A 21,358-nucleotide genomic window follows, 5' to 3' on the forward strand; every position below is an offset into this window, starting at 1 on the left:
ACCACGAGGCACATTGGCAATTATATTGCAGATGTCTTCTTGATTAAACCAAATACGCAGGTGTGGGAGATCGTTAGTAGGAGGCAGCCCAAATTGTCGTGAGAGCTTGGTCACAGGACACGGGAATAGAAGAATAGTGATGGATTCATCTGAAGATACCCAAATCAATTGTTGTAGAATAAGAGTGGGTAGGTAGATGTGAATACCAAGATGAACATCATATAGAATATTTAGCATGTATGGAGAAAGCATGTTGCCAGAGACTTCACGGGGATAGACATTTGTGCTGAAAATGCTGTGAAGAATTTTGTATGCAAGATTGAGATATTTAACATGAGGTGTATTCTTTGCATTTCTTGGTATAGTAGCACTATCACACAGCACCCGAGTAACTTCACCCCATACACTAAGACCATTCATATTTCGTTCTGATACAGGTATCATTGTGACCTCTGCCCCAATCAATCGGCTTATCAGTCTAGGGGTGATGTGTTCGGATCGATTTATGACAGCAACTGAAATAATTGGAAGATTATTTTCAACCTTCTAGATTAAACTCAAGAACTGATGCACAAGATTATGCTGAAATCCTCCTCCAAGATTCATGACATTCCCCCCACCAATCAGTTCTAAGAGATTGATGATCCCAGAAGGTGTAATGCTCTTCCTCTGAACTGACCGTTCTGCCACAAGGTTTAAGTTGAAAAGAGAAGATGATTCAGTTGCTTCATTCTTTCCTTTCTTGCTCTTCATTGAAGGTTGTTGTGAAAGAACCAGATTTTTAGACATGTTTGTTTGAAAGAAAAACAGTTCTGAGAGGTGTAATCCCATTTTGAGATCAACTGGTGAGGCTCTTTTTCCGATTGTCCGTCTTTAATTCACCAGTAACCGTCAATATCATCGAACATCGTTTCGATGACATCAGGGTACCCTATTGCTCTTTTCAATGAAGATCAGAGGGAAGCCCAACCGACCCAACAATTCAGCTTTCGTGAGATCGTCGATGGTATCAATTAACGGTTGATGTAATCGAAACATTCACTCAATGTATCGAGGTATCTTACAGGTGGATGTTTTTAATTTTCAGCATTCAAACAATCTTTCATGTATACCTTTAATATTTTTATGACTCAATAGTATAGAGCAAAATGATGTACAATCATTGTACAAATCAGAATTATAAACATTAAGATGTTTATACAAAAAAAGTGAGGAGAGAGTCCTCATATGTATCATTAGAAGCTTATCAAAAGATGCATCATTTCATCAAATATCCAAATCTTTATGCATGATCTGGACTTGTTCTCTCTATGCCCAGTATTTCTAGGCATAGGAATCATCCTTTCTCATTCCTTTAATGACATAGCAGTGGTTATTTGTGTGATAACCCTTCATTACTGATTTTCCTGAGAGGTCCAGGATTTCGCATTTCTCCTTGTAGAATGCAACCACATACTTATCATCACAAATTTGAGAAATGCTTAAGAGATTATGTGCTAATCCTTTTATGTAAAAGGCATTCTCATTTTCGAGCAACTGGATTCCCTTAATGATTCCCTGTCCAATTACCTTAGTGGTGCTTCTGTCTCCATAGGTGACTATCTCATGATTAAGATTTGAATAGTTTGTAAGGAGGGATTTGTCACCTGTGACGTGTCTTGAACACCCACTATCCAGATACCACTTGGTTTCATTGCCTGACATATGGTTTGAATGAGTAACCAAACAATTCTTTTCTTTTAGAACCCATTTTGTGATAGGATTTTTAACAGTGGTAGATATTGTTTTCTTGTTTACCACTTGATTTAGTTTCTCTTCGTTAGTCATTTTAGGTGGTGGTGGGCGTGAATCTCTTTTAATCATATTTCTAGGTTGTTTTAAAACATTTTGCACTTCTCTAGTAGGTTTGAATTTTCCAATATAATTCTGACATAGCTATGTTGAGTCTTCCCAAGAGACAAGCATTCGATCTTATAATGACCCGAATCACCACATAAATGACACACTGGAGTAATTCTTTTATTACTACATGAAGCAGCAGTTCTTCCAGTTGTTAGAGCTGCAGTTCCAGTCTTTTTTTCATATCCTAAGCCATTCTTATCCTTCCCAGATTTTCCCATACCTAATAGTTTTTCTAACTTCTCACCACTTTGGGAAAACTTATAATGTAGCTTAGCAGTTTTTCTAGATTCCTCTAAATCAAATAGAAGTGTCTGATTTTCATTCTGTAGGAGCATATTTTTATCTTTTAATTACTTAACCTATTTGTTTAGTTTTTCAGATTCTGATTTAAGGAAGGTGTTAATTCTTTCAAGTCTATCATTATCTAAGTGATGTTGCTGTAAATCATTGATTAGGTGTGTATTAATTTCAAGAGTTTTATCCAAATCTTTTTGTAGCAATTTCTTTTTATTCTCAGATATTCCAAGTCTTTCAACAACTTTGATGTTATGAATGTATAGTTGATTGTAAGAATTTGTAGTTTATCCTGTTTCTCTTCTTCCTCCTCCTTTTCAGTTTCCTCACTATCTGACGGAGATGATTCAGTGCCTTGTTGTTCTATCTTGTTCTCAGATTCACCGAGGATGATTAGAGTAGTGAGGGCCATAAGGATTTTTAAGGATTTTTGGTCTCCATCGCTCTCTCAGTCACTAGATTTTGAGTTTGACTCTTCTGTATCATCCCATGTGGTAGCCATTACTTTGCCCTTAGTTTTTCTGTTTGGGCATTCGGTAGACAAATGTCCATACTTTTGACAAGTATAACATTGTGGTTCTTTGGTCTTTTTACCAAATTTCCATGTAGAAGGTTTGTTGTCTACCCACTTTCCTCTGGATGGTCGGCCACGATTCTTCTGAAAGAATTTCCTGAATCTTTGTGCCAGCAGAGCCACTTCCTCATCTTCATTTTCTTTTTCACTTCCACTGTCCTCATTTGCTATTTTCTTTGAAGTTTTTACGATAGTATTTTTAGATTTTTGGGTTTGTTTGAAGTGTAGTTCGAAAGTTTGTAGGGAACCTACCAGTTCTTCTACTTTCATTTCATCAATATTCCTACACTCTTCAATGGTTGTTACTTTGGGATTAAACCGTTCCGGTAGTGATCTCAGTATTTTCCTACAGATTTTAGGAACCGAAACGTTTTCTCCCAAACCACCCATGGAGTTGCAAATGATATTAAGCTTAGTGAAAAACTCCATAAAGGTCTCATGTTCTTCCATTCTGAGACTTTCGAACTGTGAAGTTAGGAGTTGCAGTTTAGATTTCTTCACAGTGTTTGTGCCTTCATGGGTTGTTTCCAATAGATCCCATGCTTCTTTGGATGTCCCACACATACTTATTTGATTGAATATATCTTGAGACATGACACAGTAGATGGCGTTCATGGCTTTAGCTTCAGCAGTCTATTTTTCTTTTTCGAATGTCGTCCAATTTCTTTCGGTTTGGGTTTTGTGATGGTTGTGCCACTGTCAAGTACAACTGATTCAGATGGTGACACATATCCACTTTCAACTATATCCCAAACATCATGATCCAAAGATCTCAGAAAGTAGTGCATCCTAGCCTTCCAGTATGCATAATTTGATCCATCAAACACTGGAGGTCTAGTGACCGATGAGCCCTCTCCTTTGGCCATATTCCCAACTTTAGTCAAGATCACTCTCTAGGCAGTGAAGCCCTTAAAGAGAGACCCGCTCTGATACCAATTGAAATAGCAGTGAAGACCGCTTTAATTAAAGTAGGAATATGTCAATATGTCCCAGAGGGAGGGGGGGTGAATAGGACTTTTAAAGTTTTTATGGTTTATTTAAAATCCTATTGCACTAATCCTAACAACAAGCTCATATTAGGATTACTCAAAAGTAACTCTACTAGCTTCCAACCGGTAGAGGATCCAATCACAAACTATTTAATAAGTGACCAATAGGCAAACTAGTTTATGATAGATATGACTGTGTATGTGTGTGAGGTGTGATCTCAGATATTCAGATATGAAATATTAAAGAAAATCACACAAACCAAAGAATAACAATCTCAAACACGGTCATTTTTATAGTGGTTCGACTACTTGTCTACTCCACTCCTGGTAACCGCACTCAACCCTTGAGTGTATAGGATTTCACTAAGGAGGTTTCACAGCGGTTCACCTCAAACTTAAGGTTTTAAATCAGGTTCACCTTCAACCTTTACAACCTACACTGAGGCTGACTGTTTATGCTCTCACGAGCAAGGGTTAATACGACGCACCCACTTTTAGGCACACTAGCCAAGGATCTTCCATAAGACCCTATCAGGGGTTTTACACGATTTTCCTCAAACCCAAGGTTTTAACTAGTTCACCCCTAACCAGATGTTTATGCTCTCCATAGAGCAAGGGTCCACACAACGCACCCACTATGTAGACTCTCACCAGAGGCCTCCTAGAGGACTTACAAGGGTGAGAAACACCTTAGACCCAATCCTATAGAGGAATGATCAAAGGGTCCTCTGGACTCTAGTTACCTACAGATAAGTGGATGAGTCCCATTCAGCTCGTTGATGAAGATCTCCTCTTTTGTTGATGAAGAGTCTTCTGCTTCCTTGATCGGCAACTCAAATGATGTACCAATATATGGCGACGGGTTGGGTTAAGGTTATGATGAAATTCTACTCTCTAAATATTTTCCTATGAGGATGATAGAGCGATTCTAATCATCTATGCATTCAAGGCATCCTAGCTTAATGATTTTCCATTAAGGTAGTGGCTGGAGAATCCTTGAATGCGGAAGTTCATTCCCCAATCCACTCTATTGAATATCAATGATGAGGGTGGATTGAAGGATGAACTCCCTTTAGAGAAAGGGCTTTGGGTATATGATCTAAGGTAAAACACTCAAAAGCACTCTCTTCTTTCTCTCTCCCAGCAACAAAAGACAAGCTCTCTTTATATAGGAAAAAGGTTCCAACGGATATAAAATGGTCACAATTATGACAGAGTTCGATATCATCGAGCAGGTTGATATTATCGAGCTTATACTCTCGATAGCATCGAGTGGCCGCTCGATGATACAAACTCAAATATCATACGCTTTTGAAACCAATTGCCAGCTGGTCGAGGGAATCGAGACTCGTATCGATGTCATCGAATTTCAAACTTCGAATCCATCGATGCAAGGTTCAATTCCTCGACATTTGAAAAATGAGAGAGAGACTTGCTTTGAAATCTTTCAGGTTTACAAGAATGATCGAGGGACCTTTGAGATCATTAGAATTTGAATGTCGATGATATCAATAGAGTGTCGATGCATCGATAAATCCAGAGGATTTTCGTTTAAGCTTGCTGGATAGTTTTCGTCCATGTTCGATGTCATCAAAACAGTACTGATATCATCGATATTTGAATACTGATTCTATCGAGGGACCCCCGATCATAGATAAACATCTTAAAATATTTTTCTGGAAGACTAGGCGCTCATGACCGATAATATCGAGAGCCCTCCGATATCATCGAGATTTGAACTTCGATGGTATCGAGAAAGGCTTCGATATATCGATACACATGTGATTTTCTTGAGTAAAAACAAGGGCGCTAAAGATCTTTCTATCAATATTAACGAGTCACTTTCGATAGACTCAAGATTTAAATATCGATGATATCGATGGGTAGATCGATATGTCGATAAATCATTCCAAAGATATATGTGGTTACTGGACACTTTTGTCCTCATTTCGATGATATTGTTTAAGCATCGAGGACATCGACAGAGCAGGTCGATTCTATTAAGACGTGTATCAATAAAATCGACAAAGCAAGAAAAACTTAGAGATTTTCTATTTTCAAAAAAGTTTTCTCACTTATAAACCCTATAAAGTTCTAACTTGTTTTTAAGGGTGTTATTTACCTGGTGTTTTGGGATATGGGATGTGAGGCTTAGATTTACCTGTGGCGAGCTTACACACATCTAGTTGAGGCAGACGCTTTGAATTGATCTTCCTAAGCGGCTCTGCAGTCTGACTGACTCAACACTCACGTTAATTGATAAATCAAGGCACTTTCATTTTCTAGGGTTGCAAGTTAAACAACAACCTGATGGTTTCTTTATCTCTCAAACCAAATATGCTCTGAACTTAGTTAAAAAGTTCAAATTTGAGAATGGGTAAAATTTTGATACTCCAATGAGTACTACTTTAAAACTCTCAAATGACTCTACAGGTAAGAGAGTGGATCCTAAATTGTATCGCAATATTATAGGTAGTTTGTTGTATTTAACTGTGAGCTGACCTAATATTGCATTTAGCGTAGGAATTTACGCTAGATATCATTCTGATCCTAAAGAGTCACATTTAACTGCTGTTAAGAGGATTGTGCGATATGTTGCAAGTTCATCAAATCTGGGTCTTTGGTATCCACATGATACTAGTGTTCAATTAGCTGGTTACATAAATGCTGATTAGGCTGGTAACATTGATGATTGAAAATCAACCAGTGGTGGTTATTTCTATGTAGGGAATTGTTTAGTTTCTTAGTAAAGTAAGAAATAAAGTTTCGTATCACTCTCAACTGCTGAGGCTGAATACATTGCGGTGGGTAATGCATGTACTCAACTTGTATGGATGAAAAGAATGTTAAGCGATTACGGAATTGCACAAGATTCTATGGTTCTATATTGTGATAATTCCAATGCTATTAATATATCTAAAAATCTAATTCAGCATTCATGAACCATATACATTAACATTCAATATCACTACATTAATGAATTAGTGGAAGAAAAGACAATTTCTTTGGAATATATTCCGACTAAGTCTTAACTTGCTGACATATTCACAAAACCGCTCAATAAAAGCAAGTTTGCTAAATTGAAATTTGATCTTAGTATATGCAATTTGAATTGATAAATTACATATTTCTGTATCATAAGGTATATATTTGTTAGTTTAAATATTTAAATTTTAAAATTTTATAAATGTTGCATATTTTGGGCTATGCACGACCAGTCGAGTGATACTCGACTAGTCGTGGCACGACTGGTCGAGCATGTACTCAACCATTCGTGTAGCGTGGGTTGGTTCTTTATTTGGGGGAAAAAATCCATTTTTTTTCATTTTGGATTTCTTCTCCACCGGGTCCTAGGTGGACCGGTCAAACCCATCTCCTAGTTCTTCAAGGTTAGTGCTTTATTTATGTTTTTCTTGTAGATTCAAGTTCTCAGCACTCCTTTTTCATCATTGGTGTGATTTATTTCTTGATTCATAGTGATTTTTGGGGTTTTCTTCTCAAAAATCTAATCTAGTGAAAACATACTCTACTTCTTTTGCAATCTCTTTGTTCTTTGATTTCTTTGCTGCAAATGAAAGGTAGAGCAAAAAAGAAAAGTACTCGTAGTCCTTCAACTTCTAGGTCGACTCCTATTACAGTGCGCCACCTTCGGTCACCCGAAGATGATCCATCTTATGTGCGGGATATTAGGTTGGGCAATGTTATAGTTGAATGACATGTTCATGTTGAACATCTAGCTCTGTTTGATATCCTTACTCTCCTCCAATCTGTAGGATGGGATAACATTCTACATTGGGGAAGGCCACAATACCGGTCCATTGCGAAGCTATGTATGCTTGTATTACTAATTTCTCTACTGATAATCTGATGTTATTATTGAGACTAGAGAAGGTCCAGTTGAAAATGACCGACATCTGATCTCTGGTCTAATGGACATACCTGTCAATGATGAAGGTATTCCCATTAGCACTCTAGTGGCTAAACCATCTGAATCTGAGGAGTGTATGCTTACTAAGCTTTATGCAATATAGATGCGGAATGGAATACATCTAGAAATACGCTTGCCTCAAAGTATTTGTTACCCAGATACAGAGTGCTTCATAGGATATTCATTTCGAATGTCTATCCTCGTTCTGGTAATAAAACCGAACTCACTACTTTCATGGTTTCGGATTCTTCATTCCATCATCTCTGGTACCTTTGTATGTCTTCCTTCCTTGATTTGTCATTGCATCATTCAGTTCCGTCTCTACCCAAGACACGGTGACATTCCCTTCGCCTATCTTATAACTATGTTAGCTACCCATATTTTAGTGGCTATACCTGTTGGAGAAGCTTCCATTCAACACTTAATCTTCAATAACTCCAATATAAACAAAACGAATCTGAGGTTAGCTGCAGGTCAAGTCAATGTGGGTGTTGGTGGAGCTGATACAGTAAATGAAGAGGAAGGTGATTTACCTCTAGATGACATTAACATGAATGATATTTTTAATGAGTTCAAATCCAATTCGGCAGATGATCCTGATTACCAGCCATCTGACTTTGATGTGCAGTTGTCGTCGCTTGAGGAGAAGGTAGAAAACATGAATGTGTCCCATGATTTGTAGTTCAAATATATGCGTAAATATCTTAAGTACCTTAACAAGGGACTTCATCAACTTAATCCTACCATACTTGCTCCTTCTTTGGGTTCTAATTAGTATTTTCTCATGCAGTTTGTAATAACTTTAATGATACTTGGATTTCTTTTGTTTTCTGGGTTGACCTTGGTTGATCATGCTTAACAATGCTTGCTCATGGATTTCATATCTTTCCTATCTTGATCATTTATTCCTTATTACTCTTCTTATTCTTCCTTGTTTATCTATGTCATGTTCCATTTATTGGTTTCTTCCTTTATCATATTGTGACAAGAAGGGGGATAATTTTTGTCATGCTTGTGATATATGGCATGTAGATTGTGGATAGGTAGGTAACCTTCTTTTTGTAAGGGGGAGTAAGTAAGGGGGAGTTTTGACCTGTTTATAACTAGTGCATGATTCCTTTAATGACCTATTTATAACTGGTGCATGATTCTTTAATGATTCTTTAACCAGGTTGTAACTGGTTTATATTGATAACTGGTGCATGATTCTTTGTGCGTATAATGCTTATGTTATTATGAAGTGTGTTTTGTCACAAAATTGACAAAGGGGGAGATTATAAGTGCTATGGTATCTAGCTCCAATGATTGTCAAATTATGTAGTGCCCAAACCTCTTGGAATTTATGTCTTGTGTAGCGCATCTACATATACAAGATAGTGCATCTCATGAATAAGGACAAAAGTCTTTACTTCAAGAACTTCAAATGCAAGATTACATGTTCATGTTCAAGTACAACATTAAATGTGAATTCAATCTTTTAAGCTTCAATAGTTCAAGTTTTCAAAGCTTCATCCAAGTTAAGACAAAGTTCCTATGCTTTGAATCTCAAGCTCAAGCTTCAATGTTAGTCAAATTCAAGCTTCAGAAGTCTCAAGTTCAAGCTTCATCATATGACAAGATATCAAGCTTCATGAACTTCAAAGTTCAACTATCAACTGAAGCAAAAGAAGATTCAATGTTCATACATCATGTATAAGGTATGAATGACCCTAGATTGACCACAGGGTGGGTTATTTTGAATACATAATTTAAATTGGGTCACTTTATAAGTGCATAGACTGTTTCTCGACTAGTCCTGGACTAAGTTCGACTAGTCCTAGCACTGGTTCAACTAGTCCAAGATTTCCTCTACCAGTCCTAAGTTTGTTACTTATTTTCAGGAATTTTTGGTAAAGCCTTGGCCAGTCCTATAGACTACTCGACCGGTCATATGAACAGTGCTCGACCTGTGCTCGACCAGCCCTGCAGGCTTGACTCAAAGTCCAACAACTAAATTCGGTTCCACACGACCAGTCGTGGACAGGACTTAACCAGTCGTGAAGGCCACTCGACCGGTCGAGCAGGTCCTTCGACCAATTGTACAACAGTCTTATCTTATCGCGCCCAAATTTTTAAAAGTTTGTTGGTCCTTCGACCAGCCGTGCCGACCTCAGGACTTGTCGAGAGTGCGATTTCTACACTTATAAATAGAGCACGAATTTCAGAGTTTGGTATCTGAAAAGGCCAAGCTATATGTCCTAGAGGGGGGGGGGGTGAATAGGACAATGCCAAATAAAAACTTATAACAGCGGAATAATAAAGAATATGATAGCCAAAGTAAATCACAATGCAGTAAATTAAAATAACCTCAAAATTCAGATCTTGAGAGGTTGATACAAACGTTGTTCTAAGGACAACCTTACACCAAAAACAGAGTTTATGGTAGGACAACCTTATTTCTAGAAAGGTCTTTGTATCAAGTCTCAAATCGAAGAGGAATATAAAACGAAATACAAACTGAATTGAAATAACTTGTAATTAAAAATGTATTGTTCTAGGGACAGCCATACACCATAAAAATGGCAGGGCAACCTTGCTGGAACAACTTTTAAATGAAATTAAAATATCAAGCTGATAAAGGAATAGCAGAAAATAAATTCTAAATTATTACAACATTCCCACAAAGCTTGAATTAAATGATTACAGCATTCACCACCATACATACATCCCACACAAGAATAAAGAATTAGAAGAATAAAATAATCAACCACAACACAAGGGTTTATAGTGGTTCGCCTGTGTGTTCACCAACTGTTAAACAACAGCCACACAAAATGCTACTCCACTCCTAATATCCTCACACAGGGGATATTAGCGTTCACTAAAAATAGGTTTTCCCAGGTTCACCCAAAACCCTTACAATTGTGTCTTTGTCCGTGGGTTTACACAATTAAAAAACCCCACTTCTGAGTTTTCCTAGCTTTCCTCAGATAACCAATATAACAAGATTTTTCTGGCAAATCTTGAAAGAAACCAAAATAATAGAAAGGAATTTACAATATGTAAAATACCTGAATATCTCCTTCGTTGTAGCAGCCCGGTAGAACCAAATCAAAGTAGATGATTGAATGTCCAAGTTCAATGTCCAGTACTCGATTACAATGGTTCTAATTCTAATAGATTTTAAATTAAACCAAATAGGGCTTGCCTTAATTGATTTTGATTCCAAAGAAAGGGAATAATAATTCCTCTTTATCAAATCAGATTGGAATAGAAAAAACAAAATCAATTAAAATAAAGCTAAGGAAAGAAGAATATTAAATAAGCACACTTAGCTTAGATGGAGCACAGAATTATCTCTCAGAAGTTCGATGAGGATTGGCTTGGATACTTTAATTAATTCGATGATTTCTTCTGAAATTCGTGCACTATTTATAGGTGAGAAGATCGGGTCTTCGACTGGTCTAGAGTGCTCTTCGACTAGTCGAAGCCATAACAGATATTTAAAAGATTAGGCGGGATAAGCTTTGACCATTCTACGACTGGTCGTAGGTCTCCTATGACTGGTCGTAGGTTTCCTTCGACTGGTCGTAGGTCCTGTAAACCTTCGCTGGACTTCGAGTCAAAGGTTGTACGACTGGTCGAAGATCAGTCGACACTGTTCCTACGACTGGTCGAACAGATTCCTGGACTAGTCGAAAGCTAATAGATTTTATCCGGAATATGTAACAAACTTACGACTGGTCGAGGAATATCTTAGACTGGTCGAAGCAAGTCTAGGACTAGTCGAAGAAGGCCTAGGACTAGTCGAAGAACAGACCAATCACATGTAAAATAAACATTCGGTTTATGTATCCAAAATGACCTACTTTTACGGTCAACCTATGGTCAATCAAACCTCAATCATGAAGTATGGACATTGAAACATTAGGAACAAGTGACCTTGAAGTATGAGCCTTGTAATCTTGATGTAGATCAAACCTTGATGTAGCTCAATCTTGAAAGTGTATTAACTGCTTTGAACTCTTCTTGAAGTCTTGCAGCTTGAGTCTTGTCTTGTGAGCTTTGCTTGTTGTGAGCTTAGCTTGGTCATGGAGTCATGAATGTTCATCCTTGAGAGAGCTTCACTTAAGCAGGTTATATATAACATAACAGTGATTTTGGCACCATAAATTTGACAACAAACAGGGATATAAACTATAGCACTTACAATCTCCCCCTTTGTCAAATTAGTGACAAAACACATAGCCAAACAAAAGTAAAATAACTGGTTAATACATGCAAATCAATATTCAACATTTAACATTCAACTAGTTTCAACATTCAACCAGCTTCATTCAACAAGATCAAACATATACTCCCCCTAACTCCCCCTGGGTAACATAACCACTGCTACTCCCCTCACAATCACATTAAGAACAAACCATTCTCCCCCTTTTTGTCACAATATGACAAAGGAGAACTAAAGAAAGGAAGTCATGAGAGGAAACATGAGGAAGTAAGAGAGTAAGAGGAACTCAAGATAGCATCACATATATCCTGCATTACATCAAGAACAAATATTCAGCATAAAACATAAATAGAATCCAACTCATACCCAAGCAAACAAGTGCTAAGTAATAAAGTTATTACAGACCAAAAAGTCTCATAAAAACTAGTCAGAACTAGAACTTGATGAAGGAGCAGGAATAGAAGGGTCAAGTTGGTGCATGCCTTTGTTCAAGCGCCTAAGATATTTGCGCATGTACTTGAATTGCAAATCATGAGCAATGGACATGTTTTCCAACTTAACATTAATATTCTCAATTTTACCCTCTAATGCACTCAGACGTGCATCAACATCAAATGGTACAAAATCTGGATCATTAGCTGAGTCAGAATCCAGTTCCTCAAAAATGTCATCCATATTAATATCAACACCAGCTTCTTCAGGACCACCACCAACACCACCACCTTGTTCAGGAAGCAGATCCAACTTCATCTTATTGATATTAGTATTGTTGAAGATCAGATGATGGATAGGTGCCTCATCAACGGGCATATCGACTAACATATGAGTAGCCAATACGGTCATTAAATAGGCAAAAGGAATGTCACTATGACCAGGATGGAGTCGAAACTGAATAATGAAATGACAAATTAAGGATGGCAAACAAATCTGAGTACCATTGGAGATAGCATGGATAACACGAACCATAAACGAAGTTAAATCAGATTTATTACCCGATCGAGGATACAGATTAGACACAAAGATTCTGTGAAGAATTCTGTATTTGGATAACAAATACCTTGCGGGGAGCGCATTCCCTTTTTGAGTCCATTGAACATCCATGTTGCACAAGTCTCTAGTTAGCATGCGTTTTTCAGCCATTGAGGGTTTATCAGTTAAGTTATGAATTGGAATACCCTCATCATTCACAGGAATTTCCATAAGGGCTGAAATTAAATGACGATCAACGTCAAAAGGCCCTTCTCTTGTAGAAATTTGAAAAGTTAAATTATCCTGTGAAAATGCACTGATACATGTAAACATGAATTGGGCAATGGACCGGTATGCAGGCCCACCCCAATGCAATAAGTTAACCCAACCTACAGCTTCAAGTATAGGAAGGATATCAAACGGTGCAATATGATTAACATCTACAGGATGTTCAACGATAACATTACGAGATCTAATGTCCCTGACATATGATGGATCATCATCAGGAACAAGAAGATGACGTTTAGAGATAGCGGTCGATCTGGAGGAAGAAGATGGACCACGGGAAGTAGTTTTTCTACCTCTAGAAGCCATTTGCAACAAGGATTTCAAGAAAATAGGAAGTTGCAAAGGATTGAGAAGTGGGTTTTCTTAAAACAGATTTTTCAAAATCCAAACCCCAAATCTCAATGAATTTCAAAATAGAAAGCTTCAAGAGAGAAAAGGAAACAATCTTGACACAAATATGCAAGAAAAAGAGGATTTGGAGCACTAACCTTGAAGGATTTGAAAGATGGGTTCGACGAGTCGAAGTTCGGCTCCAAGGAGAAGAAAGAAGAAATGAGGAAGAAAGAGAAAAAGCCCCAATTTAAGTGAAACCCGTGTTCCACGACTAGTCGTGGGTATCTACGACCGGTCGTAATACGACTGGTCGTGTATACTCACGACTGGTCGTACAAACCCCAAAAATTCAATTTTCTTGCAATTTAAACAAAAATTGGAATTTAATCTAGCAAATATATACAATATTATACAAGAAGGCATAAATTATCAATTTAAAATGCACATGCCAAGATCAAATTTCATCTTTTTGAACCTACTTTTATCGAGAGGTTTTGTGAAAATATCAGCACGTTGATCTTCAGTAGGAATATATTCTAGAGATATAACTTTTTCTTCTACTAATTCCCTTATATAATGAAATCTAATGTCAATGTGCTTAGTACGAGAATGCTGAATAGGATTTTTTGAAATATTTATCGCACTGGAATTATCACAGTGTAATAACATAGAATCCTGTTTAATTCCATAATCACTTAGCATTCGTTGCATCCAAACAAGCTGTGTACATGCATTACCGGCTGCGATATACTCAGCTTCAGCTGTTGAAAGTGATATAGAATTTTGTTTCTTACTAAACCAGGAAACTAGACAATTTCCAATGTAAAAACAACCACCACTGGTTGATTTTCTATCATCTAGATTACCAGCCCAGTCAGCATCCGAGTACCCAGCTAATTGAACATTGGTTTCATGAGGATACCAGAGATCGAGATTTACAGTACTTGCGACATATCTAATAATTCGCTTGACAGCAATCAAGTGAGATTCTTTTGGATCAGATTGATATCTTGCGCAAATACCAACACTTAGAGAAATATCAGGTCTACTAGCAGTTAAATATAACAAACTACCAATCATACTCCGATAAAGTTTTGAGTCAACATTTTTACCATTAGAGTCTTTTGATAGTTTCAGGGTAGTACTCATAGGAGTATCGAAATTCTTGCCATTCTCAAATCCAAATCTCTTGATTAGATTCAAGGCATACTTAGATTGAGAAATGAATATTCCTTCAGGTTGTTGCTTTACTTGCAATCCAAGGAAATAAGTCAATTCCCCAACCATGCTCATTTCAAACTGTGATTTCATCAAATCTGCAAACTCAGTAGTTAGTACAAGTTGATCCATAAATGATATCATCAACATAAATCTGTACCATTAAGATATGATCATTATGTTTTTTAACAAACAGAGTTTTATCAACAGATCCCATTTGAAAATTATGAGTTAAAAGAAATTTCGTTAGTTTCTCATACCATGCCCTAGGTGCTTGTTTTAATCCATAAAGTGCCTTTTTAAGCCGATATACATGATCAGTATTTTTGGAATCTTCAAATCCCATTGGTTGTTCAACATAGACTTCTTCATGTAAATCGCCATTTAGAAAAGCACTTTTCACATCTATCTGATAGATCTTTATCTTTTTAAAACATGCAATGGATATAAATAGTCTGATAGATTCAAGACGTGCTACTGGTGCAAAGGTTTCATCGAAATCAATTCCTTCAATTTGAGTATAACCTTGTACCACTAGTCTAGCCTTGTTTCTAATTATATTTCCACATTCGTCAGACTTATTTTTGAATATCCATTTTGTTCTAATGATGTGTTTATCTTTAGGTCTTGGTACGAGATACCAAACATCATTTCTTATAAATTGGTTGAGTTCATCTTGCATCGTAACAATCCAGTTTTCATCAGCAAGAGCTTCTTTTACGTTTGATGGTTCAATTTGGGATGTAAAACATACATAATTACATATATCCTCAAGTTGTCTACGGGTGTGAACACCGGTGAGAGGGTTTCCAAGAATTTGTGTGGTTGGATGATCTTTAACAGTCCTCAACTCAGAATTAGTTTGATTCGATGAAGTATCAGGTTTATCAATGATTAGTACTTCATCATTATCTGAATTAGAAGTTTGTGTGTTTAAATGATCATCAATGACAACATTAATGGATTCTTGAATCACACCAGTCCTTTTGTTCAGGACCCTATAAGCTCGACTGTTTAAAGAATATCCTAGAAAAATACCTTCATCACTCTTCGTATCAAACTTTCCCAAATTTTCACGATCACGTAAAATATAGCACTTGCTGCCAAAAACTCGAAAGTATTTAACAGTAGGCTTTTTATTGAACCACAATTCATAAGCCGTTTTATTATTATCTTTTCTAATGTAGACTCGGTTAATAATATAGCAAGCTGTGTTGACTGCTTCAACCCAAAGATTTTTAGAGAGCTTCATGCTATTCAACATAACATTAGCCATTTCTTGAAGCACCCTATTCTTCCTTTCTACAATTCCATTTTGTTGTGGAGTTTTGGGAGCAGAGAATTCATGTAATATTCCTTGGTCGTGCAGAACTTCTCAAAATTGCTATTCTCAAATTCGATCCATGATCACTACGAATTTTACGATTTGAGAAGATTTTTAGTTTGAATCCTTTTGAGAACTTTTCTTACTTCTTCAAGGGTTTGATTTGTCCCTTAAGAAGACTACCCAAGTGAATCGGTAAAGTCATCAACTATTACCAAGATATACTTTTTCCCACCACGACTTTCCGTCTCGGTAGGTCCTACCGATCCATGTGGAGAAGTTCGAGTGGTCTAGATGTGGTATTTGAATTCACCTTTTTGCATGAGTTCTTTATTTGTTTGCCTATCTGGCACTCACCACATATTTTATCTAATTTCTGAAGTTTGGGTAAACCTCTTACAAGTTCTCGTTTGCTCAATCGATATAAATTTCGATAATGTACATGTCCAAGACGTTTGTGCCATAAGACAGTCTAGTCAGTATGGACCAAGTAACATGTTTGATTAGATGAGCTGGATACACTAATAATATAGCAATATACAGACGGTCTACGTCCAGTTAATATTACAGAACCCTTATTATTTAATATCTCACAGCTTTGATTAGAAAACCGAACATTATGCTTATTATCACATATTTGTGATATACTAAGCAAGTTGTGCTTTAGGCCTTCAACGTATAAAACATTTTTAAACACCGGAAGATTAAAAAGTTGAACCGTACCTTGGCCTATAATCTTGCAGTTGCTACCATCACCAAATGTGACTGAACCATCAGTCATATCTTTCAGATCGGTGAATAAAGCTTTGTCACCTGTCATATGCCTAGAGCATCCACTGTCTAGGTACCACTTTGAATGACTTGTTGCTTTGAAAGCAGTGTGAGCAACCAAGCAGGTAACTTTAGGAACCCATTTCATAACTGTTTTGGGTTTAGGAACATAGTTGGTCTTCTTTTGTGTATATTTGTAGGAATGACCTATAGAGTTAAATTTTAAGAGCTCCTTGAGTAAATCAACTATCTTTTCAGCTAGAGGATTTCGTTTCTGATTAAAGTTGACATGGCTGCTTCTAGGTTTTTGAAAAGTTTTTGAATTTCTAGAAAAATCTTGATAAGTACTTTTCCCTTTTGAGTTTGAGGACTCTCCTTTAACAAACATAGGAGGAGTGTACTTTTGTTTAGGAGGTAAATTTTTATCATAGCCCAACCCGGATCGATCGCCACATTTTCTAGATCCGGATAAAAGTTTCTCTAACTTTGGATCACCTTGGGCATATTTCCATGTGTCCTTTAGACTCAGAAGAGAAGATACTTCAGTTTTAAGATTCTCAATTTCAGATTTTAAATCAACAATTAGTGAGTTTTTGAATTCCAAATCGCATTTTGATTTTTCAAAACAATCTGAAATTTGTGATTTTTCTAAGACAAGTGTTTCAAAACAATTTTTGAGTTTAGAAAACTTTTCTTTTTGAAGTTTAAGTTTGACAGCAATTTTACAACTTTCCTTATATAGGGCATTGTAAGCATCTTGAAGATCATCTTCATTTTCACACTCACTATTCAGATTTTCTTCACTTATTGAGTCATTATCTGAAAATGTGAATTTGGCTAGAGTCATAAGAGCTTTAACCTCATTGCCTGACTCAGTTTCAGAATCTTCTGATTCAGAAGAACCTTCAGAATCAGATGATTCATCCCATGTAGCCAACATACCCTTCTTCTTGGGTTTGTCCCTTTTAGGACATCTATTTGCTAAGTGCCCATATTCTAGACAGTTGTAACATTGACTATCTTTCAAAGATTTTTGAGATTTGGGTCTAAACTTCTTTTTGTCATTTGATTTTTGGAAATCAACCCTTTTCTTGCTTTTGAAAATCTTGTAAAATTTTTTAGCTAAAAGAGCCATATCATCTTCTGAATCAGAATTTTCTTCTGAATTACATTTAGAAGATTTTAGTGCGATAGATTTTCCTTTAGGAGCTTTAAAGTTTAACTCGTAGGTTTGTAGTAAACCAACTAGTTCTTCTACCCTCATATTATCTGTATCACGAAGTTCCTGGATCACGGTTACTTTAGAATTGAACCGTTCAGGAAGTGAGCGTAATATTTTTGCACACACTTTACTTTCTGGGATTTTATCGCCAAGACCCCACATTGAGTTTACAATGTCATTTAATCTAGTATAAAAGTCCATAAACACTTCATTTTCCTCTATATGAATTTCTTCAAATCTGGTTGTGAGGAGTTGGACTTTAGACTTTTTGACAATTGTAGTACCCTCGTGTGTCATTTCTAATATATCCCAAGCTTGCTTTGCAGTATCACAGGAAATGATTCTTTTGAACTCATCCGGTGATAGTGCGCAAGTAATTGCATTTAGTGCTTTAGCATTTGCACTACTCTCACTTTTCTGAAGTGTGGTCCATTGGTAATATGGTGTGACTTTCATTGATTTTGAACCGTCAACCCCAGTAACTTCCATGATAGGAGGATTCCATTCAGTCACTGTGGCTTGCCACACATTTTCATCCATTGATTTGAGGAAGATCCTCATTCTGGCTTTCCAATAGGCATAGTTGGAGCCATCAAAGGGTGGAGGCCTTGTGACTGAAAGGCTATCAAAATTTGACATCTTAAATAGCTTAAATCGTTAACTCAGGAATTAAATCCAAGAATTAAAAAGGAGCTATTAGGCTCTGATACCACTTGAAAAGGCCAAGCTATATGTCCTAGAGGGGGGATGAATAGGACAATACCAAATAAAAACTTATAACAGCGGAATAATAAAGAATATGATAGCCAAAGTAAATCACAATGTAGTAAATTAAAATAACCTCAAAATTCAGATCTTAAGAGGTTGATACAAACGTTGTTCTAAGGACAACCTTACACCAAAAACAGAGTTTATGGTAGGACAACCTTATTTCTAGAAAGGTCTTTGTATCAAGTCTCAAATCGAAGAGGAATATAAAAAGAAATACAAACTGAATTGAAATAACTTGTAATTAAAAATGTATTGTTCTAACCTTGTTGGAACAACTTTCAAATGAAATTAAAATATCAAGCTGATAAAGGAATAACAGAAAATAAATTCTAAATTATTACAACATTCCCACAAAGCTTGAATTAAATGATTACAGCATTCACCACCATACATACATCCCACACAAGAATAAAGAATTAGAAGAATAAAACAATCAACCACAACACAAGGGTTTATAGTGGTTCGCCTGTGTGTTCACCAACTGTTAAACAACAGCCACACAAAATGCTACTCCACTCCTAATATCCTCACATAGGGGATATTAGCGTTCACTAAAAATAGGTTTTCCCAGGTTCACCCAAAACCCTTACAATTGTGTCTTTGTCCGTGGGTTTACACAATTAAAAAACCCCACTTCTGAGTTTTCCTGGCTTTCCTCAGATAACCAATATAACAAGATTTTTCTGGCAAATCTTGAAAGAAACCAAAATAATAGAAAGGAATTTACAATATGTAAAATACCTGAATATCTCCTTCGTTGTAGCAGCCCGGTAGAACCAAATCAAAGTAGATGATTGAATGTCCAAGTTCAATGTCCAGTACTCGATTACAATGGTTCTAATTCTAATAGATTTTAAATTAAACCAAATAGGGCTTGCCTTAATTGATTTTGATTCCAAAGAAAGGGAATAATAATTCCTCTTTATCAAATCAGATTGGAATAGCAGAAACAAAATCAATTAAAATAAAGCTAAGGAAAGAAGAATATTAAATAAGCACACTTAGCTTAGATGGAGCACAGAATTATCTCTCAGAAGTTCGATGAGGATTGGCTTGGATACTTTAATTAATTCGATGATTTCTTCTGAGATTCATGCACTATTTATAGGTGAGAAGATCGGGTCTTCGACTGGTCTAGAGTGCTCTTCGACTAGTCGAAGTCATAACAGATATTTAAAAGATTAGGCGGGATAAGCTTTGACCATTCTACGACTGGTCGTAGGTTTCCTTCGACTGGTCGTAGGTCCTGTAAACCTTCGCTGGACTTCGAGTCGAAGGTTGTACGACTGGTCGAAGATCAGTCGACACTGTTCCTACGACTGGTCGAACAAATTCCTGGACTAGTCGAAGGCTAACAGATTTTATCCGGAATATGTAACAAACTTACGACTGGTCGAGGAATATCTTAGACTGGTCGAAGCAAGTTTAGTACTAGTCGAAGAAGGCCTAGGACTAGTCGAAGAACAGACCAATCACATGTAAAATAAACATTCAGTTTATGTATCCGAAATGACCTACTTCTAAGGTCAACCTATGGTCAATCAAACCTCAATCATGAAGTATGGACATTGAAACATTAGGAATAAGTGACCTTAAAGTATGAGCCTTGTAATCTTAATGTAGATCAAACCTTGATGTAGCTCAATCTTGAAAGTGTATTAACTGCTTTGAACTCTTCTTGAGGTCTTGCAGCTTGAGTCTTGTCTTGTGAGCTTTGCTTGTTGTGAGCTTAGCTTGGTCATGGAGTCATGAATGTTGATCCTTGAGAGAGCTTCACTTAAGCAGGTTATATATAACATAACAGTGATTTTGGCACCACAAATTTGACAACAAACAAGGATATAAACTATAGCACTTACAGTATCCAATTCAAGCAAAATCAATACACCACTATGAGAGATAAGTTGTGATATTCTTAAGTTATTTAGTGCTCATTTTATATTCTCTTTAAGTAGCTTTCTTTGTATTTGATTTTGTATTTTGCATTCCAATTTTATTTGAAAGAGGGATTAAAGTATTCCCATTTCTTGGAATCAAAATCAAATCAAACTAGCCCAAGGTGATTTAATTTAAAATCAATTTAGAACTTAGAACCATTTCACAAGTGAGTGTGAACATTAAACTTCTGCGTTGAACTTCTACTCTGAATTGGTTCTTCTGAGCTACATCAAAAGGAGAATATCCAGATAAGTATTTTACAATTTTGTAAATTCGGTTTCATTGAGATTGTGCCTGAAAAATCTCATTATTTTGGTTTGTCTGAGGTGATCCAGAAAACTTAGAGTGTGGGGTTTTTGAATTGTGTAAGCCCACTTGAAAGACACAATTGTGAGGGTTTTAGGTGAACCCTGAAAAACCTATTTTCATAGTGAACACTAATATCCACTATGTGAGGATATTAGGAGTGGAATAGTTGTGTGGCTGTTTTTCTAAACAGTTGGTGTGCACATAAGTGAACCACTATAATTTCTGGTCTTGTGGTGATTGATTGAATATTTCATTTTGTGGATGTTGTAATTTCCCTTTATGCATTTGTGGAGAATGTTGTAATTTCTTTTATGCAAG

General features: G+C 36.5%; 1 protein-coding gene across 1 annotated transcript in view; it reads left to right on the top strand.

The window, feature by feature from the left end:
• The first annotated feature begins 915 nt into the window (after positions 1 to 915).
• LOC131228811 (glutamine synthetase leaf isozyme, chloroplastic-like) overlaps positions 916 to 21,358 on the top strand; it is a 37,269-nt gene continuing 16,826 nt past the window's right edge. The window contains exons 1-3 of the mRNA XM_058224670.1: positions 916 to 1,006; positions 8,074 to 8,211; positions 8,278 to 8,336. Of these exons, the coding sequence (XP_058080653.1) occupies positions 916 to 1,006; positions 8,074 to 8,211; positions 8,278 to 8,336 (288 nt within the window). The remainder of the gene's footprint in view (positions 1,007 to 8,073; positions 8,212 to 8,277; positions 8,337 to 21,358) is intronic.

Source organism: Magnolia sinica, chromosome 16, assembly GCF_029962835.1.
Source record: "Magnolia sinica isolate HGM2019 chromosome 16, MsV1, whole genome shotgun sequence".
Lineage (NCBI taxonomy): Eukaryota > Viridiplantae > Streptophyta > Magnoliopsida > Magnoliales > Magnoliaceae > Magnolia > Magnolia sinica.